Source organism: Coenobita brevimanus, chromosome 51 (genome assembly GCF_032717465.1).
Source record: "Coenobita brevimanus isolate Jiangsu-jjx chromosome 51, ASM3271746v2, whole genome shotgun sequence".
In the NCBI taxonomy this organism is placed as follows: domain Eukaryota; kingdom Metazoa; phylum Arthropoda; class Malacostraca; order Decapoda; family Coenobitidae; genus Coenobita; species Coenobita brevimanus.
Window position 1 is genome coordinate 2,978,095 of NC_137004.1, and position 26,788 is coordinate 3,004,882.

The 26,788-nt window shown below is 41.7% G+C and overlaps 2 protein-coding genes across 2 annotated transcripts in view; one reads left to right on the plus strand and one right to left on the minus strand.

Moving 5' to 3' along the window:
- The window catches only part of LOC145399970 (calcipressin-1-like), a 29,942-nt gene extending 20,713 nt beyond the window's left edge, over positions 1–9,229 (minus strand). The window contains exon 1 of the mRNA XM_080272464.1: positions 8,692–9,229. Coding sequence (XP_080128590.1) covers positions 8,692–8,889 — 198 coding nt within the window. The 5' untranslated portion in view covers positions 8,890–9,229. The remainder of the gene's footprint in view (positions 1–8,691) is intronic.
- A 2,950-nt stretch (positions 9,230–12,179) lies between these two features.
- The window catches only part of LOC145399971 (hexosaminidase D-like), a 54,293-nt gene continuing 39,684 nt past the window's right edge, over positions 12,180–26,788 (plus strand). The window contains exons 1-5 of the mRNA XM_080272466.1: positions 12,180–12,261; positions 17,342–17,382; positions 21,684–21,738; positions 22,707–22,904; positions 25,670–25,834. Of these exons, the coding sequence (XP_080128592.1) occupies positions 17,357–17,382; positions 21,684–21,738; positions 22,707–22,904; positions 25,670–25,834 (444 nt within the window). The 5' untranslated portion in view covers positions 12,180–12,261; positions 17,342–17,356. The remainder of the gene's footprint in view (positions 12,262–17,341; positions 17,383–21,683; positions 21,739–22,706; positions 22,905–25,669; positions 25,835–26,788) is intronic.

The window sequence follows — 26,788 nt, forward strand, 5'->3', positions numbered from 1 at the left end:
ATTTTATACCAACTGAAATTAGTGGCTGCCATACCAAAACTGATATGTTCCACCAGTTTTCTATTATTGCATGCTGTACAGTAATGGCCAATGTTTCTGTAAGAAGTAAGAGAAGCACATATCATAAAAAAAAAAATTTGGTGTGGAAAATATATACAGGAAAAACAATCACAGGTTAGGTAATGTGGGGTCCAGTGGACCCCAAGGCCCTTTATCGCGAAAATAGAGCCAGATCCCGAACTGACCCCATCACCTCCCTAAACTAGTCTACTAGTCAGGAAGGTAGAGGGAAAACCAGATCCCAAGACCTTATAGTAATATGAAACAACACTAAGAAAAATAGCGTGGGGTCCCACAGACCCCACATTACCTGAGGAGGGTTAACTCTTGGAAGGTGCTGGGAAAATTTTGCATGATACAGTAAAACCTCGATATAACGGACTTCCATAGACTGGAATTCGCTTTTATCAGAATCGAGGAGCTACTAGACTAAATTCCTACATATTAGAAAAAGTCCGATAAAGCCAGAAGCAGTCTGGACTGCTTAACCACTTCAGCTATGTTCACCACAATAAGGTAAATAAAAGACATGTTTATCAGTGTACAGTACAGTATTATTATATACTATATATAATACAGTTTGATTAATGTAGTGAAGTTCTAACATAGTACAGTACCGAAATGGTAGTCAAAACAGTTTAAAAACTGTTCATGCAATCCGGACTAATGTCTGATATACCATTATCGGAAAAAGTCGGAGTTAGGAGGGGGAATTCCGGATATGGCTTTTCTCAGAATTTCGCATTTTTCGGAATGGCTGGGGCCCCAATTAGTCCATTATAGTGAGGTCTTACTGTACTCAGTTTTTTTTTATCAAGGCAAAGATGCACTTGACTGATTGGTGATAACTGCCTGAATGCTTCATGTCCGATCAATGGGAGTATAATGGCAGGGCAGTTACTGAACCAAGGCCTGCTTGGAGGGTGTCCCTGTAGCTGTCCTGGCAGAATGCCCCGAAGCCACTACCACAGCCACTGATCGGGGCTGGTGGGCTAGGGATCCCAGATCCATTGCCTGGACCTGGGATTGTGCAGTGGGTGGGATGTATGGCATATGTCTCCCCCTTATTATTTTTACTGATTATGACCAAGTTAAAGAATGAATTTCAAAGCAAGCTGGAAGACACTAAAACACCCAGGGAGATCAGAGTGGCATCATAAAATGTGGAAAGTTTGAGGGGGTACAGTGGGGGAAGTGGCTGAGACACAGAGTAGGTGGGTGGATGTGGGATGTCTGCAAGAAGTCTGGTATAGGGGTGGATCAGCCAAAATGATTGCTGGGAGGGATTGTTATTATAAGTTGTTTTGGCAAGGTAGGACAGACAGATATGGTGGTGTGGATGTGTTGGTTGGGGAGAAATGGGTGGAATATGTCATGAATTTTAAGAAAGTGATAGGATAATAGTAGTGAAAATTTTGTTCGGTGGGCAAATGGTTGCATTTATAGCAGCGTATGCTGCACAGGCAGGCTTGGATGAGGTGGAGAAGGTTAGATTTTGGGATAACTTAATATGTGTAGTGAGTGGTATGGCAGATGATCAGATTGCAGTTTTGGGAGGGGACTTAAATGGTAGGTGAAGCAGCTCAAGGATATAAAAGAATACATGGGGGATGTGCATATGGTACAAGAAATGAGGAAGCGGAAAGAATACTTGAGTCTGGAGAGGCAATGAACATGACTGTGTGCTGCACATATTTTAGGATGTGAGAGAGTAGGCTGATTACATAGCTACCGTTCAAGTATGGGGAAAATAACAGCCAGAGAGACTTTTTCCTGGTCAGGAGGGCTGACAGGAGGTTAGTGAGGGATGTTAAAGTTATAGGGAGTGAGGAGTGTGTGCAGCAACACAAGGTATTTACGGTATATGTGATGTGGTGCTTAACCCCTAAAGACTGCAAATTTCTCAGAGCAATGTGGTAGGTGGTGGCGACCATCATCCACTCACTTGATGTAGTGCTGCCTACTTCTTAACCTTTATCATTCTTTTTCTGTGCCTGCCCTCCTCTCTTCCTATTTCTCCCATCTTTCCTGTCACTTCTTAACCCCTTAACCGCGGGGCGTCACTTTCGTGACGCTTGGGAGCAAGGGATCATACCGCGGGGCGTCGCTTTTGTGATTCTGTGTTATTTTGAATTCACCTGGGCTTCTAAGTGGGGCCTTGTATCATCTATCAGTACTGCCAATGTCCAACACTAGTCAGCACTCCTAATCTCATCTGTACTCCCATCCATTGTTGACAATTTAGTCATTTCTCCCCGTTCTTGACTCCCCACCCTACCCCCCCTCCATTACCCTATCCTCTCGCCTGCCCGGCCGTGCTACGCTAAGTAAATCTTCCCTGGAATTTTTCACTGATTTCATCCATTGAAATAAGCCCTATGTCCTATTCTTAAACCAAATAGTATATACAAGAAAAAAATAAGGTAAGTGAGAGTGCCATACACCTGGAATTGGCTAATTATCACCTGACAACACCTCACGTGCACTCGTTCGCTAATTTTCGCTGTTTTTTTCCCCTTGAAATATGCCATATAATCTATTTTCGTAATAAATATACATGTAAGGAGGGAAGGGAGAAGCCTAAGTGATATTTACATTCACCTGGAACTACCTAATTTATAATGTATTGTCTAGATTTCCTGCCAATCATATCAGTGCTAGACAAAGCTGTTTCAAGATATAACATTGGTAGCTCTGAATATATATCTCCTAAGTAGGCCTCTAATCTATTTTCGTAATAAATATACATGTAAGGAGGGAAGGGAGAAGCCTAAGTGATATTTACATTCACCTGGAACTACCAAATTTATAATGTATTGTCTAGATTTCCTGCCAATCATATCAGTGCTAGACTTAGCTGTTTCAAGAAGTAATATTGGTAACTCTGAATAACCCCTAGCAGGCCTCCACGCTGGTCCTCCGTTATCAGTTCACTCTCATCTTCCGAAGCGAGAGTACGTATGTTTCTTCTTGCTGACTTCAAGGCCTTTTTTCACCCCCATGCAAATGGCCCTGTGACTTTTACCCCCTACTAAACCTCGTGTGGAAAGAAGTAAAGGGCTGACAATTGATAAAAGAGTGACTACGATCTTTCTATTGAGTAAAACAGTGCAAGTGAAATTGTAAAATAATGTGTAAATAATGTGTAAACAGCAAGTGAAAGTAATGAATGTAAATATACGTGAACAATGGAAAATAGTTTTATAAGTTATTTCAAGTGACAGTGCACAACACAGTGTAAATAAAATAGAAATGTAAATAACGTAAATAAAATAGAGAACGTAAATAGAAATGTAAATGAGTAGTATTATAAGAATACGAGTATATACCCTAGGAGTAATGAAAGTGAAAGTTTCACTCTAGCATGTCTGAATGCTATGAGTTATGAGAGTGAAGATGAAAGTGACATTCACTCTCAATGCCAGTATACAGGACAAGAAAGTGAATGCTACGTATTTTACTGAAAGAAATTGAATCCCTACAGTGACAATAAACTAATACTACTGAAGGAAACTTATGGATAAAGACTGTAGATATATATAAGTGTTATATAGTAATAGAAATATAAAGTGTGAGGGGTTTTATGAATAATAAATGACAGACTACCAAGAGCGAACTAGTGCCAGTGCGACGATCAGACGCGCTCGTAATTTCCATTGCTTTCACAGTGTTTTTTTTTTTTGAGTATGGATCCCAAGCTACTTGAAAATTGTAGATTAGTGTTTATAGTGTTTGTATCTGGCTGTGGTAATCATATTACGGGTTGTCGGGAAGTGTAAAGTGGAGACTTCGTTACCCTACTTCAGAGGTCTCCACAAGTCCTACGGTAACCGACGAAGGCTCAACAATCATTCCAGGAGAAAGCTGAAGGTATGTGCCATAAGCATATGTAATTTTATTATTCTATGACTAATAACTGATTTTTGGCAAATATTTTTTGAGAGTCTGTCAGAGCCCAAATAACCCCGCGGCACACGCAAGTCATTGGTAAACAAGCCCGCGGTGTAGAGGTTAATGCTTTTCATTCCTTTAAAGGTGGCTTTACATTGACTGACAAGCCAAATGGTTTCCTGTAAGCCAAGAAACCATTTACAACACTGGGTGGTAACCATATAACCAAACCCTACGTGCTCCCTACGTGTCAAGAAGTGGGTTGGTGGAGGGTTAGTACCCCTCCCCATAAAACAAATAACTCAAAGTCAAATGGCCACCCCTTATGGGATTATGGCGTCTGGCAATAGATAGATAGACCTATCCCCAATTAGGGTCCGATTTTTTGGCTTTTTCGGATTGTATAGACCTATCCCCAATTAGGGTCCGATTTTTCGACTTTTTCAGATTGTATAGACCTATCCCCAATTAGGGTCTGATTTTTCGACTTTTTCGGGTTGTATAGACCTATCCCCAATTAGGGTCCGATTTTTTTACTTTTTCAGATTGTAATTTTTTTCTTACAGATTTCAAGAGATTGAATTTACACACCTGAAAAAGTACATCTCAAGCGCACATGTCCAATGGTTACCGTACTACCGTAGCGACCATCAGAAATAAAAAAAGGTCTACCTTGAATCTGCCAGAGAATGGCTAATAATCATACAAACATAACTGTAAACAATATACAGAATATTCCTTGGCATAAAACAAGGTGAAATAATGATCATGAAAGGAAAATAAAGTTTATAGTGGTGCACAGCAAGGGAAAACCCCACATGCCTGGAAACAAAAGGGGAAGGATGAAGGTCGAGGGAGTGTGGTGATGGATGGAGGGAGGAAGGGAGGTGTTGGGGGTGAGGAGGAGTGAAGGAAGGAAGGAGGTATGGGTGGTTGGGAGGCCATAATGAGGAGAAGGCCCAGTGGGGCAGAGGTAGGCAGAGAGATGGCAGGGGGTGTCCACCCCCCCCAACTTCTAGAGGCCCAATCTGGCCATACCCCACCAGATACAGTACTATAGTTCCCATTGGGTTGGTCCCATACACTGTATGTCATAAAAGAGGCAGTGCTACCTACTGCCAGTTTCTGGTACCAGTAGGCTCTGTACCACTGACAGACATAGAACTTTATGCTACACTTTCCAAGACTGTCGTTTGGCAGACATAGGTCTTTAGGGGTTAAGGAGTGGGTGATGAAAAAGAGGACCTATGCACCTATGAGGAAAATATGGAGGCTGAAAAACTAAGCAGTAAGGGATGCCTTCTATAATGTAGGGAGATAAGGAGAGTGGTGGCTGAACAGGGAGACACTGACAGAAATGTAATGAACAGTACAGAGCCCTCAAGAGAAACTTCTTGAACGTTACTGATTCAATATGTGGATGGACAGGGGGCCCACCAAGACATAAAGTAACCTGGTGGTGGGATGAGGGTGTAGAAGCTGCAGTTATGGAGAAATGAAGGCTTTTCCGGGAATGGAAGAAGCGTGGTAACAGAGAGGAATATTTGTCTGCCAAGCATAGGGATAGAAAAGAGGTTTACAGGGCAAAGTTTGAGCCACAGGGACTTTTACCTGATAACCTAAATCAAGTGGAAAGGAAGAATATGATACTTAAGGTGGCAAATCAAGTGAAGAGGGAGAATATGGATATAATAAGTGAGAACTGTGTGAAGAATGATGAAGGAAGGGTAGTGGTGAACAGTGGGGATATTAAAGGCACATGGAGAGAGCATCACAGCCAGTTACTGAATGAGGTGTTTGACTGGGACAGGGAAGGTTTGGAGCCTGCAGATCCAGTGTTTGGCCTTTTGCCTTTTATTGACACTGCTGCTGTGAGCAGAGCAATAGGCAGGATGCAGGTGCGAAAGGCAGCAGGTGTGTCTGGGTTGACTGCTGAAATGTTGAAAGCCTCAGGAGATAGGCTATAGAAGTGAGGTTAGTCAATGACCTGATAAATATGATTATATATGAGTGTGTTGCTCCAGCTGACTACTTAAAGAGTGTAGGCCTAATTGTTAAAGTGCACAAGAGAAAGGGTGATGCCCTGGAAATAGGAAATTATACATGAATAAAGCTTTTAGATCAAGTAATCAAGGTAATGGAGAGAGTTCTAGAAGGTATGATTATTGAAAGAGTATGCCAGGCAAAGGGACCACTGATGCCATATTCACTGTTTGACAGCTTCAGGAAAAATATATACCGTAGGAAAGAAAAGGGAACTGTACTTTGTTTTTGTTGATTTTGAGATGGCCTTTGACAGTCCTTAGAGAGGTGGTGAAATGGGCAATGAGAAGGCTTGGCCATGTACGTACAGTAGGTGCTCACACCCAGGTAAGGGTGAATGGAGATTTGATTTATGAGTTTTCCGTGAATGCTGGTGTGCACCAAGGGTCAGTTTTGAGCCCCTTGTTGTTTATCATGGTACTTGAAGCCTTCTCACATGACTTCAGAAATGGACTTACATGAGAGATGATGCATGCTGATGATTTGGTGTTGATTGCAGTGAATGAATGGGAGGCAGATGGAAGATTTAGGAAGTGGAGAGATGGTATGGGGCACAAGGACTTAGGACTAAATGCAGTTAAACAAAAGTGATGGTGTCTACGGCTGGTGGCAGTACTGTAAAAGACAAGGGATACCGGTAGTAGCCAGGTGCGATTTGCCACAAGGATGTGGGAAGTAATTCCATCTTGTGCAGTGTCTGTGATAAGTGGATGAATAAGAGAAGCAGTGGCATTAGAGGTACCGTAGACTGCGAGATAATGCTGATTTCATGTGTGCAGTGTGTCAAGGAGAGCAGGTGGAGATTGTCAGGCATGAAAGGACCGAACTTGCTGTTGAGTCTCTCGAGTGTGTGGAAGAATTTTATTATTTGGGAGACATGTTATGTGTCAGAGGTGGGGCTCAACCCTGTGGTTGTGTCAGGAGTGGATGGAAGAAGTTTAGAGAGCTGTTGCTTCTTCTTACACTGAGAGGGCTTACGCTCATTGCTAAGGGATCTTTGTATGCAGCATGTGTTAGGAATGTAATGCTGTATGGTAGTGAGACTTCAGCAGTAAAAGAAGAGGATATTCGCAGGCTCATATGTACCGTACAGAAATGACAATGATTAGGTGGATGTGCAGTGCATCCCTAAGTGTGAGGCCTGAAGGGGGGGTGGGTAGGTTTACGATGGAAGAGTTGATGGGTAGGTTGGGACTGGAGTGTATTGGTGTTGTGATGAGGAGAGGTTGATTGAGATGGTTTGGACATGTGGAGAGGATGGAGGATGATAAATGGGTGCAGAAAGTGAGACGTGTTAATGCTACGAGTAAGGCTGTGAGAGGAAGACCGAAAACTACCTGGGATGAGGTCATTAAGTGTGACCTCAAGGATAAGGGACTCAATAGGGAAGCTGCCAGAGATTGAGCAGCATGGAGAGCCGCCATTGGGTGACCAAGGCCGATGCATTCAAGCAGGATGAGGCCTTCAAAAAAGAATGAATGAATGATGACTCAACGTAAAGAAAATTCCAAAAGAACACAACTGCATTTAAGAGTTAGCTAACCCCCTTGACTGCAGCATTTCTATTATTTTTTTATTTTTTTATAACTGAGCAGAGGAAAGAAAAACAAATGAATGAAAAAATAATCCATACACCAGATAACTGGCATCCTCCATTCATAAAAAATCTGTAACAGTTGGACTTGAACAGCAGTAGGTTGAAGTCTGCGGGGAAACAACTCCAGGGAAGCGAGCTCCAGAGAGATGCAGCTCAGGGAATAAAAGAATTCTCATAGCAGAAGTTTTGCAATATAGCCGTGTGACATTCCAGTCACTAGCACTACCATATGCCTGTGTAGCACAGGGAAAGGCATGAAGAGGTGGCACAATAGACGCAACTTTGTCTGAGCATTTGCCATAAAAATATCTGTAAAATAATGCAAGGGAGGTAATATTCCTCCTTACTTGTAGGGGAGGTAGTTTATTTGTAACAGCAGGGTTATTGATAAATCCAACAGCTTTATTCTGAATTCTGTCTAGCTGTTTTAATGCAACCTCTCCACATCCATTGCACAAGGATAAGCAATATTCTAGCTGACAGTGCACATGACTCTTATAAATTACAGCTAACTCCTCATCGGTGAAGAAGTTATGGGCTCTGTACAATAATCCAAGTTTTTTGGGGGCGGTTTCAGCACATAATCTGACATGTGGTCCAGCTGAGGGCATTGTGAAGTGAAACACCAAGAATTTCAATACTTTTGGAGATGGGAATATTGGTAGCATTGAAGGTAATATACAAACCTGGCAGTATCTGTCTATCAGTAAATTGTATATACCGGTATTTGGTTTGACTAGCATTAAATGAGACAACGTTATTTTGTCTCCATTCAGTGATCTTTGATACATCGTGATTTATGGAGATGGCTGCACTGAACTGAGAGTTTCAGATATTAAACTTTGTGACTGGGTGTTTGAGTGTGAATGAACTGTGAAGTGTTGAGCTGAATTAAGTTGTCCTTCATACACAGCAATTAGACATGAAGTTCTCTCTTTTGGCTAAAACTGTAATCATGACAGTTTTAATATTTGGAGTGCCCCCCCCTTTTTTTTTTTGCATTTTTAAAGTATGGCACTGCCTGAAATAAAATGCCAAGTAGGTAACTGACTGCCAGAGGTCTTAATAATTAACATATTCAAATCTAACTTTCAACTTACTCGTTGTTCTGGACTGTCAAATGTCTCTGTGGTGATGTTGGTGACGATAATGGATGTGGGGGGTTCCTGATAAGACCCAGCTTCCTCTTGCCCATCTTCACTTGTATCCATCTCTGAGTCCTGGTCATAGCCAAAGGCCTCATCTTCACCACTGGCTCCACCCATGCCTATCTCCTCAATCAACATCCTTTCTTCCATACAACTGTGGGCACACCCGTTCTATAATTCTGTTATCGTTTGAGTTCTTAATGTAACTTTCTGATCTACTTAAATATATTCATCAGCCATGGATACCTGAAGTCACTCTCCTGATTATTAGTAACTCTGTATTTAGAGTGCTGTTTTCATAACAGTACACAGATTAGAAACTGTGAAGGTTACTTATCGGATTAGCAAGAGACAGGTAGGCAGTTCCATATCCAACCCAACTTTATCGAGGACAAAGTGGTTACGCAGCGTAGGAAGAAACCACTTGGTCGCCTCGTCTAGAAGGATGGCTTAAATGGACATAGTTTATCCATAAGCTGCTATTATTGGCAGCAATAAGGATTTAATACACTTTCCTTTCCAACAATAACAATCAGGTGAACGGATGGGTCGGCAAAACCAACAAACCTGGAATGTTGGAAAAACATCAGTAAAGATAGAAAATGGTACTGGGTGAACTAAATAAAATATAAAAAATGAACACATTACACCGAATTGTTTTTCAGAATAATATCAAACTGAACTTTTTCAAGCTTCTGTTTTATGGGGAATTTTATGCTTTGACGGGTAACTGCATCCCTGGATGGGCTACACTTGCAATCACATTTCTTTTTCTCAATGATATTAGTTGTTTTGCGGAATCATGACTTCATGTTTGACGCTATATATATCTGGTGATTTAAAGCACCACAGAACAAGAAAATGAAATATTGTTCTTCTGTCATCAACCAGCTAAACTGCCCCAGCCCCAGCGACAGCAGCATCGCCATAATCTCAGTGGCGTGATACTTGTACGTGATGTTTGGTAGGGATTAGTTCAGTATTGGACGTTTTGCTTCTATAGTAGCGAATATCTTGTAATGCCATTGCGACTTTTAATGTTAATGAAGAAGTGTGTGCATTTTCAGGAGTGTAGAAGCTAGTCAACAGGGCTACCACAAATAGCCATAAAAGTACTAGTTATTTTAATGTACCTACGCTGTTGCAAAGATCTTAGCCAGAGTTGTCATTGGAGGGCAGAATAATAACGTTATGCAGTGAGAGCTGGAAGACTAAATTACTCGCTTTAATTTTACAAGCAGTTTGGCTTACATGTGCAAAAACCCCAGTCAAATTCAACCCAACAATTATCAACCCACCCACTGTTCAGAACCCTGTGTCATATAACCCTGGTAGTTGAACTGCCAATTTTTTATTTCGTTTAATCATTCAGCCAGTCGGTAAATTTTTAAAAATTGCCAATACACCCCCCAGGTTGTGCAGTATATTTTTCTGGACCTAACCTAACCTAACTTAACCTGCAGCAGTGGAATGCTTACCTTAGACTTAGGTACGGTATTATACTATGCGTTTATGGTGGTAATATCCCTGAACCTCTTATTTGCAACTTGTAAAATAATATAGTCAGTCAACCTAAACAGAACCGTAACACTTCATGCTTGTATGTTTTTTTCCAGGCTTGTTTAGTAAGGTATATTGCTAGTAGAGAAAGAAGAAAAAGTGAGCACATGGAGAGAACACTTTAAGGAATTGTTAAACATAGAGAATGAAAGGACAGTAAAGCAAATATTTGTGGCTGGGGAATGGCTGGGAGACGGAGGGATGTGAGAAGAGAGGAAGAAATCAGTAGGATTGAAGTTGTGGAAACAATGGAGAAAGTCAAAATAGGGAAATCCTAGGAATTTATGGAGTTTGTGCATAAGTATTGATGCATGGGGGAGAGATAGTAGTAGAATGGCTGTGGAAGATGTGCTAATTGTCCTGGGAGGAAGGTAGAGTCCCAGGTATAATTATTTCCCTGTACAAAGGAAAAGGAGAAAAAGAAGTGTATGGTAATCATACGGGCATTTGACTTAGTGTAATAGGAAAAGTATATGGCAGGATACTTATTGACAGAGTTAGGAAAATAACAGAGGATTTACTTGGAGAAGAACAGGGAGGTTATAGGAAGGGAAGAGGTTATGTAAATCAGATATTCATTCTTAGGTCTTTAGTGGAAAAGTTTCTAGGGAAAGGAAAGAAATTGTATGTGGCCTTCATGGATTTGGAGAAAGCATATGACAGGGTGGATAGACAAGCATTGTGGAAAGTATTAAGAATATTTTGAGTAAATGGAAAGTTGTTGAATTCCGTGAGGATTATGTATGAGGGTGCTAAGGCTGCAGTGTGTGTGTCTAGTGAACTGAGTGAATTTTTCCATCTGAATGTTGGATTGAAAGAGGGATGTGTCGTGTCTATGTGGTTGTTCAGTCTGTATATGGATGGGGTTATAAAAGAGGTAGAAGATAGGGCAGTGGATGCAGGAGCGAACATAATGAGAGAGGGAAGTGTGTGGAAACTCCTTGTACTGATGTTTGCAGATGATACTGTATTGTTAAATGAAGACGAAGGGGAACTGCAAGGCTTGGTAGATGAGTTTGGGAGAGTGAGTAAGAAGCGGAATCTTAAGGTGAATGTAGGGAAGAGTAAAGTTATAGTCTTCAACAGAAATGAAGTCACTAAGTATACAGTGAGGCTGGTTGAGGAGGAAGTGGAAAATGTGGGTGCATTTAAGTACTGTATAGTACTTTGGTAATGTGATGAGAAAGGATGGAAGTTTAGAGGGTGAAGTGGTTGAAAGGGTACAACAAGGAAGAAAGGTTGCTGGTTCTTTGAAAGCAGTGACAAGGAGCAGGGAAGTGAGAGTGGAGTAAAAGAGTCACTGCATGACAGTGTTGTGATACCAACCCTAATGTATGGAAATGAAGCTTAGACCTTGTTGGAAGGACACAAGTCAAGAGTGAGAGCAGTAGAAAAGAGTTATTTGAGAGGAGCATGTGGAGTTATGTGGAGAGAGAGACTGACAAATGAGAAAGTGAAGGAGCGTTGTGGTGTGGATCTGGATGTTGTAGAAAGCGTTAGGAGAAATATATTGAGGTGGTTTGGCCATGTGGAGAGGATGAAGAGTGAGAGATTTATGGGGAGAGTGTATGCGAGTGAGGTGGAAGGGGGGAGAGGGAGGGGGAGGCTGAGGATGAGATGGAGGGATGGAGTGGAGAGGTAGTCGAGAGAGGGGGGTGTGAGCTGGGAGCAGGGCAGTGAAATGACATTGGACAGGGGAACATGGAGGCAGTTTGTTTGTGGCCACCCTTTACGGGATTGAGGTGTCTGGCAATAGATAGATAGATTGATTTTTTTGTGTGATGGCATGGTTTCTTGTAAAATCTCACTAGCTATTTACAGAAATAGAGATATGCTGACAAGCAGCCTACTAATAGTAGCACTTTACACTCAGGGTAAAGCAGCTGCGGCATCCACTTGTTAGCCAAGCCTCCTCTTACTTCCCTGCACCTTGGGGTGGTGAAGAACTCTGGTCTGACCCTGGTGAGGCACTGTCAACCACAAAGGGGCATGAGATCCCTGAACAATATATGTGCTGTACTCAGCATGTGAGTTGGCCCCATAGAAGTACTGTAGTTGCTTACCTGTGGTCAGTGGGTCTGCTTGGCTAGACATGCTTGAGTTATGGGGCAAAGGAACAACAAGAGGAGGAGTAGGAGGGATCTTATCTCAGATGCAAGTGCATTGTGATGGAAGTATCAAATTTTAACAAATTACACCAAAAGGCAATGGAAATAAAGTTACTTATTGAAATGATCGTGAAGTTGAATTTGCCAATTTACCATATACTGTACAGTATAGTAAATCAGTAATGTATGGTGGGCAAGCTTTGCTGAAATAAAAATGCATTTGTTTATGCATTATTGGAAATAGCCTATATAGTAGAGGTCCTTAGAAAAATATAAAAATTCTATGAGGGAATAACTTGGCATGTTTTTGTATATTCTGGAAGAGTTAGTGAATGTAGCATACAGCTATTATTGTGCTGTAATATAGTTTTTTAAGCTTGAGTGAATAAAGGACCTCTAATAAACTATCAATCTTCTGCATCTATAACCAGACGCCATATTCCCGTAAGGGGTGGCCATTTCTCTTTGAGTTAGTGGTAATGAATATTTTGTGATATGGTAACCATAATAAATTTGTTGCATCTAAGTTTTCTTGTGTCCTTGGGGTTAACTAAATATAGTGACTGGAAAACTAGTGTCCTTATTTTCACCAGTACTTCCCTAGCCAGTTGTAACTGACAGGTTTCATAGATCATCTTTCCTTTTTATGGGTTTTGCCATTAACCCCTAAAGCGCGGGTTGTCGCGTTTACGACGCTTGCCAAAAAGGACATAATGGCGGATCGTCGCGTTTGCAATTCGAGTTAATTTTGAATAAACGCGGGCAAGGATGTTCCAGCTGGTATTGTCTATCAGTACCACCACCCCTTAGCTACAATTAGCATACTTTACCTTTGTACTACTGACCTCCGTTGTTGCCAAGTATCGCGTTTTTTCCCCCCTCCCCCCCCCACCACGGCCCGGCCAGCCTGGCTGTGATACATGGCAGCGCTCTGACTGCTCAGAACTGTAAATCTGCCCTCTCCTCTCACAAGCAGTTTATGCTAATAGGAAACGCTTGTTTCCCCAGTTGTCACACTAGCTTTTTTTCGCACGGTTTGCCCCTGTTTAGCGTCAGTTTACCGCAGGCTTTCAAAGTGACATTATGGCGAGTTCTAGCTCTTCCGAGTCAGTGCGAGCGGCCGACAGGAACGAGAATAAAGTGACGGGCGTAAGGCAGAATAAAAAGCGCGCCGCAGTGATCTTTTGGGAAGTAATATGATTGAAAATAATGTAGTATATGTGTCTTTAGCTGTGAAAATGGAAATGTTTGTTAAGTGACGGGAAGACTGCCGCTGCGCTGTATGTCGGCCATACGCTTCATTGATTTTAGCCTTATTTTCAGTGCTTATTGTACAAATACGCATTCCAAACTACCTATGCGTTGTAGTATAAAGTTTACTGTGACAGAATGAGGCTGTGGTAGAGGGGAAACCGGGTTGCTGGAGGTGTGAAAGTGAAGATTTTGTTACCCAACTTTGCAAGTCTCCACAAGTCCTTGGGTAGTCCACAAAGGCTCAACACCTGTCTCTGGAGAGAGCTGAATGTAAGTACTATCTGCCATACCAAGTATAATGTTCTAAGGTTAATCTCTGATTTTTGGCTAATATTTTCCTACAGGTACTCAGACCGTGATCAAACCCCGCCACCCGGGGGGGGTCGGCTGTCCATTGGCCGCGCTTTAGGGGTTAAACAGAAGGAAAGATAATATGCTCATAAAATAGTATCCAGTGTTTTTTTTGTGTGAAATGGAGCCATAAGGTTCGGATTCTGCCATGTGTGAATTATTGTTTGGCTCATTTCATTGGGCACACTTTTATGTTCTCCCGATCTTTGTGTCAGGATTTTACCTCCCCCCATCTTTGAATGGAGAATTATAGTTGCGACACTAATGATGACTGTGACAGCTTTATATTTTAACTAAATGTTATCTGCCTTATTTTGCATAGCCATGTTATGTATGCTAATTTATTTTTTATTGTACAGTGGTTCCTCTTATTTCAACACATTTTACTTCGACGCCTCGTTTTTCACGCAAGGAATAAGTTTCTGATTTGTCTCAATTCGCGGATTTCCCTACATTTCGCTGGTCCCAGCCGGCAGCCAAAACTCAGCAGACAATGCGTACCGACGTTCAGTGTGGGCTCTGTCCATTTTTCAATGCAACAGTTTTCCATGATCTTTATACAGCAGGTCCAGCAGGGCAGTAGACACTCGTATCGTACAATCATCAGCAGTGTCGTGAATACACAGCAGGTCAGGCGGGGCATTAGACACACATCTGTTTGTTATTGTTTAGGCTACGATCGTTACGTACCGTATGTACGATCTTCAGCTTTGTCATGATATTATTTCTTAACGAAGAAGCGTTACATGTTTCTCATAACACTATTTATGTTTGTTTTGATGGACAAATACATGAACTGGATGTAAAATAAAGCTTATCGATATTTAAGGAAGGAAAGAATAATAACCGTCCCATGACCGAGACGGTAGACTCAGCCCACCAATTTTTGTTTCTATTTGGCTACTTTTACAGCCTCTCTTTCTTGTAGCAGTGAGTAAAATAATGTTGTTATAATTTCTCCCTTCCTTTTAGTGACAAAGAGGGTACATAAAATTACCGTGGTTTAGTTGACAGACTTTGATGTCGAAAATTAAATCTATCTATATATTGCCAGACGCCTCAATCCTGTTTGAGGTGGCCACAAACAAATCGCCTCCAAGTCGCCCTGTCCCCCGCCATTTCACTGCCCTGCTTCCAACTCACATCCCCCTCTCTCGTATACCTCTCCACCCCATCCCTCCATCTCATTCTCGGCCTCCTACTCCCTCTTCCCCCCTCCACCTCACTCACATACACTCTCTTCGTCAGTCTTTCACCCTCCGTCCTCTCCACATGGCCAAACCACCTCAGTGTGTTCCTCATAACGCTTCCTATCACATCCACATCCACATCGCAACACTCCTTTATATCCTCATTCGTCAGCCTGTCTCTCCATGTGACTCCACAGGCTTCTCTTAAATAACTCATTTCCACTGCTCTCACTCTTGACTTGTGTCCTTCCAACAACGTCCAAGCTTCACTTCCATACGTTAGAGTTGGTATCACAACACTGTCATGTAGTAACTTTTTCACTTCCATGCTCACTTCCCTGTTTCTTATCACTGCTTTCAAGGAACCAGCAGCCTTTCTTCCCTGCTGTACCCTTTCAAGCACTTCACTCTCCAGACCTCCATCCTTACTCATCACACTACCCAAGTACTTAAACGTACTCACATTTTCCAATTCCTCACCATCCAACCTCGCTATACATTCACTGACTTCACCTCTCTCAAAGACCATCACTTTACTCTTCCCTACATTCACCTTTAGATTCCGTTTCTTACACACTCTCCCAAACTCATCCACCAAGCCTTGCAGCTCCCCTTCATCTTCACTCAACAACACAGTATCATCTGCAAACAACAGTACAGGGAGTTTCCAAACACTATCCTCTCTCACCAGGGCCACTCCAACATCCACTACCCTACCTTGTACCTCTTTTATTACTCCATCCATGTACAGATTGAACAACCATGGAGACACGACACATCCCTGTTTCAACCCTACTTTCAAAGAGAAAAATTCACTTAGTTCACCATCCACACGCACTGCAGCCTTCGCACCATCGTACATACTCTTCACAGCATTCAACAACTTCCTGTCTACTCCATATATTCTTAACACTTTCCACAATCCTTGTCTATCTACCCTGTCATATGCTTTCTCCAAATCCATTGAAGCCACATACAACTTCTTTCCCTTCTCTAGAAACTTTTCCACTAAAGATCTAAGAATGAATATCTGATCTACACAACCTCTTCCCTTCCTAAAGCCTCCCTGTTCTTCTCCAACTAATTTCTCTGTTCTTTCTTTAACTCTGTCAATAAGTATCCTACCATACACTTTTCCTATTATACTAAGAAGACAAATGCCCCTATGATTACTACACACTTCTTTTTCCCTTTTTCCTTTGTACAAGGGAATAATTATTGTACCTGACTTCCAATCCTCCGGGACTCTACCTTCCTCCCAGGCCAATCTGCACATCTTGCACATCCATTCTACTACTATCTCTCCCCCATGCTTCAGCATTTCACCACACACTCCATCAATTCCTGGGGCTTTCCCCGATTTAATTTTCTTCATTGCTTCCACAACTTCTATCCTACTGATTTCTTCCTGTCTTCTCACCTCCCTCCTTCTCCCAGCCATTCCCCAGCCACTTATACTCGCATTACTTTCATATAATAATATGGTGAAAAGTGGCAGTTTTTTCTTGGTTAGTGACATCGGGAGTCAAGCAAGAAACTACAGACCTGTGGCCCTCACTTCCGATGTGATAAAGGTATTCGAGAAGATACTAAGGGACAAAATTATTATGTATTTGAAGAGCAATGATCTGACAGATGCTCAGCATGGGAACCAGCCTATCCACCCCCAACAGTAAACACACCTTCACTTGCAACTCAAGCCAGTGTTCACTTTATTTCTGGTAAGGATTTTTGGTGTTGCAGCTCTTTATAACAGTTTTAATGTCTTTTCAGGTACATGTTTATTGTGTTATGATGTAACTAGTAAACGCTCTTCATTTAATTTTGGGTAGGGCTTGTTTCATGTCATAGTACTTTCTGTTGGTGTTATGGTGCTTTCTGATAGGGTAGGTACGTGTTCCACCAGAACGCTCCTCTATTTTCCCATTGATTCTTAACTTCACACTTCGACATTTCACATTTCGCGTGGTTTAGGCGGAACATCCAAGCAGCAAGAAACGAGGAACCACTGTATATAGTTTACTGATACTACAATCTGCATTAGCATAGTGTAGCCACCTCCTATAGGATTAATGTTAATGCATCTGGAGATAAACACCATCAAGACCATAAGATTATGCAGTTTATTTCTCATTTCAGATTCACAGCCCAGCTATGGAGGATGTTAACTTTCCTCAGAGGTAATTGTCATATTTGCATTGCATGGGAACTTTGAGATAAACATTTCATAAAAATTAAATCTTGAGATGTTAGCTGTATTTTGTACATTTACTTTTCCACATAATCACCCCAAAACATGACACACATCCACCAAAGATGATTACGCTTGATGTAGCCATTGGAGTAAATGTCCACAGTTTGTTTCAATAAGGAAAAAATAAAATTACAAGATGAAAGGTTTTTTGCATGTATACGGTAGTTGGAACACTGTTAAATGCTCTAAAGAGTTCTTAGAATGGTAGCGATGCAAGTGCAAGACTACTGACTTGTCTAGTATCAGTGTATGAATGAGACAAGAGTATTATGATGCCCTTGTGGTTGTTCAATACATGTATACAGTAATTCACAAGGTGGTAGGTGGTGGTGACCATCACCCACTCATTGTATTGCTGCCTACTTCTTTCACCCTTATCATTTAGATCATTTTAGTTTCTGTGTCTCCCCTCCTCTCTTGCTACTTCTTTCTGTCCTTCTGGCCCCATTTTAATGCTCTTCTTTCCACCTCAGGTGCCTCTAGAATGAGTGACATGCCTAGTGGTTTTCTGTGACCCAGGAAACCATATACGATGCTGGATGGTAACCACATAAGCAGATAATGGGGTGGTGTGGAGCCTACTATGGTGTCCCAGTTAACTATAGTTGCGGTGTGCGACTCTGAGGTTGTTATTATCATGTCCTGGCAACCTACCATTCAACCGTGCGTCTGATTTCTTGTATAATATGAGACGCATGTGATTCGTGTATAATATGTTCGTGTATATTAATATTCGTGTATAATATAGTCGTGCATAATAGTGTAATGTGATTCGTGTATAATATGATGCGAAATTGGACGCACTTTTGAATGGTACGTTGCCAGGGTACGATAATGACAACCTCAGAGTCATGCGCCGCGACTATAGGTGGAGAGATGCAATTACAACATCCATCCAGGAACCAAACCTTTACGCTTTGCCTTGCTGTGGCAAGATGCTGTCAACTGCAAGGGAACATTAGTTCACTGCATGGGACACGCTCTGCATGGGTGATTGCACATCAGTTCACTGCATGGGACAGCCCTGCAGGGGTGATTGCTTGCCTGTGATTGGTGAGTCTGCATGGCCAGGCAGACTGGAGTTGATCAGCAACAACAGTACTTCATTTAAAAGCATTCACTTGACACATTTTTCATGATTAAGCAGTTAAGCAGCCTGGATAGACTTTTCAAATACTTGTATCATTGTATTGTCCGTTACTCTTTGATCAGGATCTGCAGTGAAGGATAAGGATAGATGCAACATGGTATCATTTACCTTGGTGAAGCAGTTTTCATTTCTTTAAATCAACAGCATCATCATAATCATCCAGACCTCCTTTCCCACCCTAGGGCTAGTGAGGAGTAGCAATGTCCAGACAGCCAAAGTTTGCCTAGTTCAATGGGCCACACTTCCATTCACTTATCATTCAAGCCCTTGAAATCCTGACTCTGTCAGATAGGCCAAAAAATTTCACCACGTTCTGTAGCTTCACATATACCTATCTGATAGACCCAGTCCGAACGCTGTCACATTAAAAAAGGGTGCCAAATCCCAGGTTGTGCACTTCTCTGCGCAAAATTCATCCAGCCAGCTCGATCTCTTGTCAGTCCTCTAGCCTCACCAGCATCCATATCTCTCTTCCTCACACATTCACCCACCACATCTCTCCACCTTCTTCTTGGCCTACCTCACTTACTCCCCCCTTCAGATTTGCTCAGATATACCATTTTCACCACTCTTTTATCATGCATTCTCTCCACATGACCATACCATCTCAGTACGCTCTCTTCGATTCTGATATCCACTGACTTCCTTACTCTGCATCTTTCACGTATCACATTATTCCATATTCTATCCAGTCTCTCTACTCCACATACATTCCTTAGCAGTCCCATCTCCATTTTCATGCTTCATCGTAGTTTCACATCTGTATGTTAAAGTTGGCACTAACACTCTATCATTTTTGTCTCACGCAACTTCAACACTCAAGCCTCTGTTTCTTATCAATGCCATCATAGCACCAGCTACTTCCCCTCCATGTGTCACTCTATTTTCCACTTCTTTTGCACATTCTCCTCTCTTTTTTTGTCACTGTACCCAGGTATTTGAACACTCACCAATTCCAGTCTCTCTTCATTCACAGTAACATCACACTGGGAGTCACCTTCTCTCTCAGTAATCATCACTTTACTTTTTTCTACATTTACTCTCAAGGAACGATTCTCACAGACATCTACAGAACTACGCACGTCTACCAAGCTCTTGTCCGGTATTTGCAAGTAGCACTGCATCATTAGCAAACAACAAATTTGAGATATTCCATCCATCACCATTCATTACCAATGCCATCCCTCTCTCCATTACTTGTGTTTTTACTTCTCTCATCATCCCATCTAGTGGTAGGTGGGGGTGCTCACCATCCACTCACCTGATGTAGTGCTCCTTTGGGTGTCAGCTTTTTCTTCTCTTCCTTCCTTCCTCTTCTGTCTTTCTTTCCTTCATTCTTTCCTCTTCCTTCTGCCTACGGGTGGCTTTACACTCCCTCTTCTGTCTTTCTTTCCTTCGCTCTTTCCTCTTCCTTCTGCCTGTGGGTGACTCTATGCTGAGTTACAAGCCAAATGGTTTCTTGTACACCTGGAATCCATTTACTATGCTGGGTGGTAACCATATAACCAAATTATGGCACCTGGTGGTTTAGAGGGTAATTAAGGCACTTCAGTCAGATTGAACCTGTGTAGGTTTTTATCCAAGGGGTGGTTGGGGTTTATTGCACACAAAATGTCACACAGGGATGAGTAAGGCTGGCCACTGTCATCTTAAATGTCAGGACCAACTTGCCTAGCCCCAGGCTCCTGCTATCCTAATGGGGCAGCATAGGATTGGATGATGGGTGGATGGATGGATCACCCCATCCATATATATATTGAACAACCATGGGGACATCACACAACCTTTTCACATGCCCCCACTGATCGTGAACCATTCACTTAGATGTCCATTTACTCCTACACTTGCCTCTCTACCATCATAAAAACTCATAACAGCACCTAGCAGCTTACCATCTGCATCGTACATGCACAAAACTTTCCACTATCCTTTTCTGTCTTCCTTGTCATATGCTTTTTCCAGATCCATAAATGCCATAAACACCTTATAGTCCTTCTCTCAAGCCTTTTCCTCTATCTGTCTCACTGCAAATATTTGATCCACACATTCTCTGTCGCTTTAAAGCCACCCTGTTCATCACTCACTATGACTTCTGATATCTCACTTACTTTCTCTTTAATAATTCTTCCATATACCTTCCCTGCAACACTCGATAGACTTATGCCATGATAGTTTGCTCACCTTGCCATGATAATTCTTGCACTCACTTTCCTCACCTTTATTTTTGTACAAGGGTACAGTCACTGCCTTTTCCACTCTACTGGCACAGTTTCACCCATGGTGAAAGGGGCATTAGTAGGCCTATATGTCAGTGAGTATGTTGGGAGGAGACAACGTAGGCCAAAAAGATTGCTTGATACGGGAGAACGAGGTATGGAAGTTGAAACTAAGAATCTGAGAACAACATAACAGGTTTTTGACATCTCGTTGTGCTTGGTAGTTGAGAGATTGACTTTACCCAATAGGTGTACAGTAATGCATATTGAAGGACCTCTGTAAGAAAAATCACAAAAGTATAAGTTATGAGTAGATGGTTTTGTTCAATTTTGAGCAAAGATTTTGAAAGTTGAATGATGAGTGAATAAATGTGTGTTCAATATTGTTGAGCTTGCTAATTTATAGTATTCCACTTTTGAGTTTTCTTCCATTGATTCTGGATCTTACCTCACTCTTTTGTGTGTGTGTGTGTGTGTGTGTGTGTGTGTGAATGGAAATAAGAGTTGAGATTTTTTTTTTTTTTTTTTTTTATTGAACAGGTACAGCTTTACAGCTTCCTCTGTTTCCTTCATAGAGACTGTAGCTTGATACAAATTTGTAAGTTAAATGTAGTGGTCGTTTGTAAATGAATATATACTGTAGCTATCTGTAAAAGTTTTATGAGTAAACCTTGAATCCACACGATTGCTTCCAAGCTGTCGAACTGTTTTTACACTCTCACAGTTTATTACGCTGACCCAGCAGTCTTATTCTTCATATTAAAAAAAATAAATAAATGTGGAAGTGGCATTGCAGGGGCTGTGAAAATTGTGCCTGAAATGTCAAAATTTTTGGAATATAATGTGTATCATACTTTTCAGGTTGGTTCATGTGGATCTGAAGGGAGCTCCACCAAGAATGAACTATTATGAACAGGCAAGCAGAGTTCTGTATTCGCTATTAATCCTCTAGTGCTGATTCCTGTACAAGACCCTTATGTCATGTGCTAACAGTAAGCCCCCCTCCCCCCCAAACCATAGAGAAATGTCTGGTTCACCAGCCTTATCGCTTTCTGTGATTCACCCCAGATTGTCAGTGATAGAGCTTGTGGCTGCACAGCAGGGGGTGTAGGAATGGGGTTAACTATCTCCCAGTGTTGGGTAAGGGGGTTCATTACCTTTGGAGGTAATGGTTTTATTACCTCCAGATGTTGGATAAGGGGATTACTTTCCTGTGGGAATGAGGTAAGAGGGATTAATTACTCATAGAAAGTAATGAGGAGATTAATTACCCATGGAGGGTAAGGAGATTAATTACTCCAGAAGGGGTAATGAGGGTTCATTACTAGGAGGGGAGGTTGGAAGTGAGGTTTTAGGTAGGACTGTTGTGTGGGACATATAGGGAATGCCTTCAACTCAACTGCTGCTGCAGTGATTTCTCTTAGTTCTCTACAGCTTTCATCAGATGGACACCACCAGCTCTGGCACTGATTGAAATCTGTGGAAACTGCCATCGCTGGAAGAGTTAAACCCTTTAGCCTATGTTGTCAGTACTGTTGGGTTCTGAAAAGAATAGTATGCAACATTTCATTCACCTGCCCAATATAGATTTTTTTTTTTTTTTTTTTCAAGGTAGGTGGTTGAAGATACCATAATTTTAAAAAACTTGAAATACCGGTACAGTACTGTGAAATTTAGTTGACTTCTTCTATTATCTTTAAAAGAAAATTTGGTTATCAAAGAAGATTTATTAAATAAGGTTATTTTGTAGCCACGTTAGTTGTCTTTATGCCGAAGTGCTGTAAGTACTGGAAACTGACAGTCAGGATGTTCTGTATTTCTAATGCTAGCATCAAAAACAGGCTATAAAAAATTATCATCCATTTGATGTTGCCTCATTTTCAGATATTTCCTATCATTGCATCAATGGGTGCCACTGGACTGCTTGTGGAGTATGAAGACATGTTCCCATATCATGGCCGATTTTCGCATTTGCGAGCACCACATGCATACTCCTCTGAGGACATTGCAGCATTGCATACTCTAGCAGCAACTTATAATCTCAGCATAATTCCCTTGATCCAGACCTTTGGACATTTTGAGGTGAGAATCTATAGCAGGTGATATAGTGCTACATGTACAGGCTAGCATCATCCATGAGAAGAACAATACAGCAGTGATATGGAACTGCTGCTAATCAGTTCTGGATTTGGTTTTGGTTCCATCTAAATGAAGTCTGTTCTGGAACTCTTTCCTGAATAAATGTAAATCTTGGTAGGAAGAACAGAATTTGTTTATTGTTACTTATTTAATGAATGTATTCCGGAACTGACTTCATATTGCTGGAAGTGAACTGAAACCTGGAACTGATTACCAGCAATTCCACATCACTGCTGGTGACATCCATGCCAGATGTATGAAACCTTTGTCAGATACTTTTTCTATTTATTTTTCAACATTCACTGTCTTAATCCTAATTTCCACCTATCTGAGCATCATTTCTCGTCCTGTAAATCTCACCTGTTCTTCACAGAGACTCTACTGTCATAGGCAGTGATAGCAAACCCTTCTCTGTATCTTCCTGCTCCTTCTGTATTAATTTCTAAGCCAAAGGAGGTTGTCGTGTGCATATACACAACAGTATGTCATCCTCTCGTCACCTGAACTTAATTCCTCTGAATTTTATTCCCTGTGACTTTGGCTATCCTGTCATTTTCTACTGATCTTACAATGGAGTTTTCCATTTTGCTACTTGTGCAAAATTTAGTTTTTCCTGTGATTAAGGGAAGAAAACAGCATCTTTGTGTTTTACTCATTATTCATACAGAGTAACAACTTAGCCATAAAATGTATAACAACATTAGGTATCAGCCATCGGTTAGTATCGGAGTATTGATTGAACAGTGGATATTGGTATTGGCACATCTCTGAATGTTACCCAGTAGTAAAGCTACAACACAGTTTTACCAATAAACTTGATCAGATTGTATAAGAGAGAAGATCTGGACTAAACATAATTATTATTATTATTATTTTTTTTTTAAACCCCCCTACTGTGGGGGTAGGGTGAAAGATAGGAATAATAGATTGTTGGTGGAGAAGAGAGAGAAATTGAGGAGATGGAAGGAGTACTTTGAGGATTTGTTGAATGTAGAGAGTGAGAGCAGTGCAAGTATAAGTGGTTAGGGAATGGCTGGGAGAAGAAGAGATGAGAGGAGGGAGGAATAGATCAGTAGGGCGGAAGTAGTGGAAGCAATGAAGAAGATCAAGATGGGATAGGCCCCAGGAATTGATGAAGTGTGTGGTGAAATTCTGAAGTATGGGGGTGAGATTGTAGTGGAGTGGATATGGAAGTTGTGTAGATTGGCTTGGGAAGAGGGAAGGGTTCCAGAGGGCTGGAAATCAGGTATAATTGTTCCTTTATACAAAGGAAAAGGGGAGAGAGAAGTATGTGGTAACCATAGGGGTGCTTGCCTTCTTAGTGTGACTGGAAAAATATATGGTAGAATACTCATTGATGGGGTTAGGCATATAACAGGGGAGCTAGTTGGAGAAGAACAGGGGGGATTTAGGAAGGGAAGAGGGTGTGTAGATCAGATATTTGTTCTAAGATGCATAGTGGAGAAGTATCTAGAGAAGAGAAAGAAAGTGTATGCTGCCTTCATGGACTTGGAGATAGCTTATGACAGAATAGATAGGCAAGGTATATGGAAGGTATTTAGAATATAGGATGGAGAGGGGAAATTGCCGAGTGCTGGGAAGAGTATGTACGAAGGAGCTAGGGTTACAGTGCGAGTAGATGGCGAGCTGAGTGAGTTTTTTTATCTCAGTGTGGGACTGAAACAGGGTTGTGTGATGTCTCCATGGCTCTTTAATATATACATGGATGGGGTTGTAAAGGAGGTGCAAGGTAGGGCAGTGTATGTGGGGGTGGCTCTAATGAATGAGGGTGAGATGTGGAAGATTCTGGTGTTGCTGTTTGCTGATGATACAGTATTGTTGAGTGACGATTAATGGGAGTTGGAGGTTTGGTGAATGAATTTGGGAGAGTGTGTAGGAAGAGGAATCTAAAAGTTAATGTAAACAAGAGTAAAGTTATGGTGTTTGAGAGGAATGAAGTCACAGAATGCACATTAAGGTTGGATGGTGAGGATATGGAGAATGTGAGTGCATTCAAGTACCTGGGTAGTGTGATGAGTAAGGATGGAACTTTCGGGGATGAAGTGCTTGAAAGGGTACAGCAGGGAAGGAAGGTTGTTGGTTCACTGAAAGCAGTGATGAGAAATAGGGAGGTGAGTATGGAAGTTAAAAAGTCACTGCATGATAGTATTGTGATCCCTACCCTGACATATGGAAGCGAGGCATGGGCCTTGCTAGAGGGGAACAAGTCAAGAGTGAGAGCAGTGGAAATGAGTTACTTGAGAGGAGCATGTGGAGTGACATGGAGGGACAGGTTGACAAATGAAGAAGTGAAGGAACGTAATGGGGTGGATGTGGATGTGGTTGAGAAGATTAGGAGAAATACACTGAGGTGGTTTGGACATGTGGAGGAATGGAGAATGAAAGATTGACAAAGAGGGTGTATGTAGGTGAAGTGGAGGGAGGGAGAGGGAGGGGAAGACCAGAGATGAGGTGGAGGGATGGAGTTGAGAGGTATATGCGGGAGGGGGGAGTGAGTTGGGGAGAGGGTAGGCAAATGGTGGGTGACAGAGCGACTTGGAGGCGTTTTGTCTGTGGCCACCATTTGCGGGATTAGGGCGTCGGGCTATAGATAGATAGATAGATAGACCACTGTTTCTTTCATTACTAAGCACCAAATATTTAATTGTGTTTTTTTTATTGCATAACTGATGACCATTTCTTTTCAGTTCATATTAAAGCATGATGAGCACAGACCAATTAGAGAAATAGAGCATTACCCAAATGCCCTATGCCCAACTCACCCTGATTCCTTCCCTTTGGTGACCAAGCTGATCACACAAGTGCTAGAGCTGCACACTAGTGACAAGTTCCTTCATATAGGTGCTGATGAGGTATGTCTTATAGTTAATATAGTTTTATATCTCTAATTTTAATGTACTGTACACTCAACCCTCGGCTATCACTCCCAATTGGTCCTGCTATGGCTGCGCTATAGCCGAAACCGTGATAGCCGAATTGAAGAACTTATGGAAATAATTCTAATTGGTGCCATGACCTCAATCTTTACCCCCAAGATACCCATTTTGTACCACATATTAACATACAATAGTCCAAAAATGAGCATGTTTTATGATGTGATCATGATTCTTATAAATACCCCTCACAGTTGATTCACTGATGTTATATTTCTTCCCCACACTTCGCTTGGTCTCTCCATTGTCTATAAGTTTCACATTTCCATTTTATCTGCATAACTTAGGTTCTTCCTTTTCTTTTATTTCCCTGCCAGGTGCCGCAACATTATGTTGGGTGATGGTAGTGGGACAGGGAGGGGCTACGTTGGCCATGATCATATCATAAAAAAGGTTATTGTTCTCGCTGTCACTGTTCACGGTCTGAGGGTGCGCACTTGAATGGTTTGGCGGGCAGGAGACTCGGTGGGGCGGCCAATCAGCGCTTGGCTGGTGCTGACGTCACACGACCTATCACGGAGTGAAGATTTTGTTGGCTGGGCGGAGCACCGGAGCCCGGCCTTCTTGAAAATTTCGAGCATTTCCGGTGCGTGATAGCGGGCATTTAGTGCGTGATAAAGGTATTTAGGTAGTTTTTTATATAGGCGTGATAGCGAGATACGCTATAGCGGAACCCGTGATAGCCGAGGGTTGAGTGTACTGTACTTCTCAGGTATGGTTCATTTAAAGAGTAATTTACAGTGCAGTAGTTGACTGTTAAAATACAAGTTTCGCTTATGCTGCTATACAGATAGTTTGTTAAATTATTTTTCAGTTGACTGTACTGTAAATTTTAACAATATCATGGCACTGTACAGCTTGTAACATTACTGT